Genomic DNA, 4,097 nt, shown 5'->3' with positions numbered 1-4,097 from the left:
GCTTTTTCTAGGTCAATACATATTGCTTCTACACAGTCACCCGCGTTTCTCGCCCAGCAGATATCTGACGTAAATTTTGATATGGCATGTACCGTTGAGTGCCTTCTGAAGCCGAATTGTGTATCCGGAATGAGTTTTTTGTCTTCGCAGACTGCCTCTATTGCGTTGTTGATAATTATTTCGAATACTTTGCTAATGTTCGGCAGGAGACTTATAGGTCTGTAGCTGGCTGGGTTGCTTGCGTCCTTGTCTTTTTTTTTAGGCATATTGTTTTTGCTGTTTTCCAAGCTGCTGGGAACTGTGCTCTATTGAGGCAGTTGTTGAAGATTATCGCGTAGTTGTAAATGAAGCGTGGTGGTAGGTGTTTTAGGATGATGTTCAGAATGTTGTCGAAGCTGGATGATTTTTTGTTATTAAGTTTTTTCACGATGATGCTCAGTTCTTACGTGGAGGTGAAGAAGTCTGTCGGTGTTTCGTCTGTGTTTGGGTTGTCGGCTTTGTTTGTGTCAGAGAATGTGCATACTGTTATGTTATTTCGTCTGTCTTCGACTATTTCTGTTTTTAGAGTATTTATTTTCTGCGTGATTATGTCTGTTAGTCGTGGTTTACCCATGCTGTGGTTCTGTGTGTGGGCTCTCTCGAACTGTGCCCCTAGTATGTTCAGTTTGTCGTATGTGACCGAGATTATTAAGTTGTCTTCTTCGTCTTTTTGTGTGTTTTTGCTGTCTATGTTTGCGTTTGCTAATAACTCTGTGTTGCTGCTGTGTATTTTTAGTGTGTTTATGATGTTCTGTTCTTTTGGGCGGAATATCGTGCTTATTGAGGGGAATAGTTCTTTTGTGTTATGTGTGGAAATGTTCTCTATTTTTTTTCGCCAATACTCGCTTACTGATCTATGGAAGGCTTTTTTTATTTCTATTCTGACTGTTTTTAGTGTGTATTTGAGTAGTTCTATTTGTGTGTCGTATGCTGTGGTGTAGTTGTTGACTGCTGTCATTCTGTTCAGTCTGATTAATAGTATGCTTTTTAGTTTTTTTAGATTTTTTATGGTCGGTGTGATGTATCTGTCTGTCGAGTTGTAGTCATTTGATATTCGTGGAATTGTGTTGTCTATGGCGGCGTTGATGCTAGCGTTTAGTGTGTCTATGTAGTTGTCAATTTCGACAATTGTTAAGTTTCTTGTGTTTGGAATTTGTGTGTTGTCCCTGGTTAGTAAGTCTTTTTGGAAGTCGTGCCAGTCTGCTTTGTTGAAATTGTATTTACTAGTTTCTGTTGGTTCATCTATTAATAGTGGATCATCTGAGTCGAGTGTTATTATTATTTCTGTAGCCCTGTGGTCACTGTCGTAGTCGCGTGAGTTGAGTCTTCCGGGAGCGGGGAGTCTGTGGTACTTGATTCTGTTGTCGGTAAGGCAGATGTCGATGAATGAACCGCTTGTTGGGTAGGAAGGTAATAGAGTGTTAATGAGGGTGACTCTGTGCTGTATCTCGTTATCTTTTAGCCATTTTTTAAGTGTGCGACCTCTATTGTTGTTTGTTTTGTTGTGCCAGTCGGTGTGTTTGGCGTTTAAGTCTCCTGCCAGAACGTTGTAGTTATTTGATTTATGAAGTTCTAGTTGCTCAAATATTGCGTTGAGTTCTGCTGTGAATTCTTTTTTGTTGCTGCTGGGGGCGTATGCTGATATTAGGAAGAGGTTTTTTTGACAGATTTTGATTTTTATTACTGACGTTTCTAGCGTTGTGGAGTTGACACTGATTAGCTGGATGGTTTTGAATTTAATGTTTCGTTTAATTAAAATTGCTGTTCTTCCACCCTGTTTAGAGTTTGGCCTGTCGTTTCTTATCGTATGGTAGTTTTTAAAATTAACGCGGTGTCTTTGGTTTAATTTCGTTTCGCACAAGAGGACCGCATCTGGCTCGTGCGCACTGAGGAAGTCTGTGAGGGCTGCCCTTTTTTCGTTAGAGATGAGAGAGTTAACGTTTATCTCAATTATTTTTAGTGTCTGATGAGTGGTGGTGTTTGGGTGTGTTGTCATGGCTGTGTTGATGTATGCTGTGTTGTGTGCCATTTGTTATTCTAAGTCTCATGCGTGCGCTATTGTGTTAATTTTGTTGCTGTTTTCTTGTATTAGTCCGAGAAGGTGTGATGTTTGTGTATTGACTTCGGTGTCTATTATTGTTTTTATTTGATCGAGTAGTGTGTTATGTGTTTGTTGGGTGGGTGTTGTGTTTATGCTGTGTGTCTGAGCTGTGTAGGTTTGAATGGTGGAATTTTTTATATTGTTGTGCAAAGCTACGTCGCTGAATGAAATGCCAGCTTTGACAAAGTTGGATTTGATAATGTTTTTTTTATCGTTTATAGCTTCTTGTGCCTCTTTTTTGGCAGTAATTGAATCTCTCATCTCTTTCAGTTTTGGGCAGCCTCTGTATGACGCGGGGTGTCCGTGGCTTTTGCAATTTACGCAGAACGGGGGGGTTTCGGTTTTTTCGGTGGGGGGAGGCGGCTGTTCTTTGGCACTCGTCAGGGTTGTGCTGTTTGTCACATTTTACGCATCTGTAATTGAGGTTGCAGTTTGATGCTGCATGCCCTATGCGCTGACATCTTTTACATTGGATGCGGTCCCTTTTTATTATTTTTTCCCATTTTACACACGTGTGTAAAATGGTTTTTACCTGGCTCAGGTTTGATAGTTTGCTGTCCGCTGCTAGCTGTACAATAAAAATGGGTAGGGATCCGCCCTCGTCTAAAGCTCGTTTGGTTGTAAATCTTTTTACGGAGAGAAATGTTACGCCCGGTATGTTTCTATTGACTAGGTCTTCTAGGACTTCGGAGGGTTCGAAATTGCCTTCAATGTTCTTTAGTAGAATTGTGATGTTTTTTTCTGGTTTGGGGGTGTATGTGAAAAACTGTATTTCTAGCTGTTTTAAATATTCGCATGCTATTTTGTGGTTGTCTAGCGTGTGAGTTTGTAGTGTACGTTTGTTGTTATTTATTCTTTTTACTGTAAAATTTGTAATTTTTTGTTTTAGGGATGTTATTATAGCCCTAGTAGCACAAAATATTGGATGTATATTTTTTTCGAATATTGGAAAAATATTTTTTAAGTCACACTTTTTAATATGAGGTAAATATTAGATCTAAATATTGTATACATGTACAAGAAATGTAAATTGAATATTTAGAAAATATAAGCTGAATATTCAGAGAATATAATATAGATATTTAAAAAATATAAGCTAAATATTCAGAGAATATAAACGAGATATTTAAAAGATATAAAGTAAATATTCAAGGGATATAAACTAGATATTTAAAAAATATAAAGTAAATATTTAAAAAATATGAATCCAATATTTTAAAAATATGAATCCAATATTTTAAAAATAAAAATTCAATATTCAAATAACATACAATAGAATCTTTAAATTTATGAAAAAGTTGTAACAAAAATTAGAATCTATACATATGTATACTTTCTATGTACTGCTTGAGGGAATGTTCCACTTTGTCTTCGAAAGGACCTTATTCCAATTCAGAAATTTTTATGCAGTTGGCGGGGATTCGATCTCGGGACTTACCGTTTACTTGATGATGTGCTTCCTTTTTTTTTTTTTGAATAAAATGTTTATTGGTTTATTACAAGTACAGTATTTTATAATCTGGTACCATGATAAACATATAAATCTTAACCAATATATTTATGTTGTTAATATGTATGTGATTGCATGGCGGCAATTCTCGTACATATTCATTTGCTTACAAGTGAGGAATTATGGTACTATGATGTGCTATGTGCGTGTGGCTCTTGTTGCGAGGTACGATCTTGGAGTATGTGTTTATTGGGGAGAAAAATATACTGCTTAAGGCAGCACGAAAACCCCAACGCCGCTCTCATGAATACTTATTAGTTAGACTTAAATTTAGATTACAAACTAGGGTGAAAGAAAGAGAAAAGAAAAAGAAAGAAGGAAAGAAAAAGAAAAGGAAATACGGCTATTTACATCTTACTCTAAGACTATGTACAGGGCGTATGCCGGAATTGGTTCTCAAAATTAACGGGGTGTTGAGCTTTTGCGGTCGCAAAGGGCCGATATGTG

At 37.1% G+C, this 4,097-nt stretch overlaps 1 protein-coding gene across 1 annotated transcript; it reads right to left on the bottom strand.

Moving 5' to 3' along the window:
- Positions 1 to 211: 211 nt before the first annotated feature.
- LOC143363333 (uncharacterized) lies at positions 212 to 2,601 on the bottom strand. The gene is made up of 4 exons (XM_076803928.1): positions 2,550 to 2,601; positions 882 to 1,677; positions 447 to 761; positions 212 to 395 (listed from the first exon to the last, which is right to left on the bottom strand). The coding sequence occupies exons 1-4, from the start codon at positions 2,599 to 2,601 to the stop codon at positions 212 to 214; spliced, it is 1,347 nt and encodes a 448-aa protein (XP_076660043.1).
- Positions 2,602 to 4,097: the final 1,496 nt, after the last annotated feature.

Source organism: Halictus rubicundus, unplaced genomic scaffold, assembly GCF_050948215.1.
Source record: "Halictus rubicundus isolate RS-2024b unplaced genomic scaffold, iyHalRubi1_principal scaffold0035, whole genome shotgun sequence".
NCBI lineage: Eukaryota > Metazoa > Arthropoda > Insecta > Hymenoptera > Halictidae > Halictus > Halictus rubicundus.
Note: the sequence above shows the minus strand (reverse complement) of the source record. Positions and strands in the feature narration are given on the sequence as shown.

Excerpts from the sequence above, each read along its gene's own strand:
- LOC143363333 (XM_076803928.1), bottom strand. The coding sequence starts at position 2,601 with ATGTCAGCGCATAGGGCATGCAGCATCAAACTGCAACCTCAATTACAG. Across the intron at positions 762-881 it reads TTCCATAGATCAGTAAGCGA|CAGCAACACAGAGTTATTAG; the intron begins GTATTGGCGAAA and ends AAAAATACACAG. Across the intron at positions 396-446 it reads ACAGACTTCTTCACCTCCAC|CTTCGACAACATTCTGAACA; the intron begins GTAAGAACTGAG and ends AAAATCATCCAG.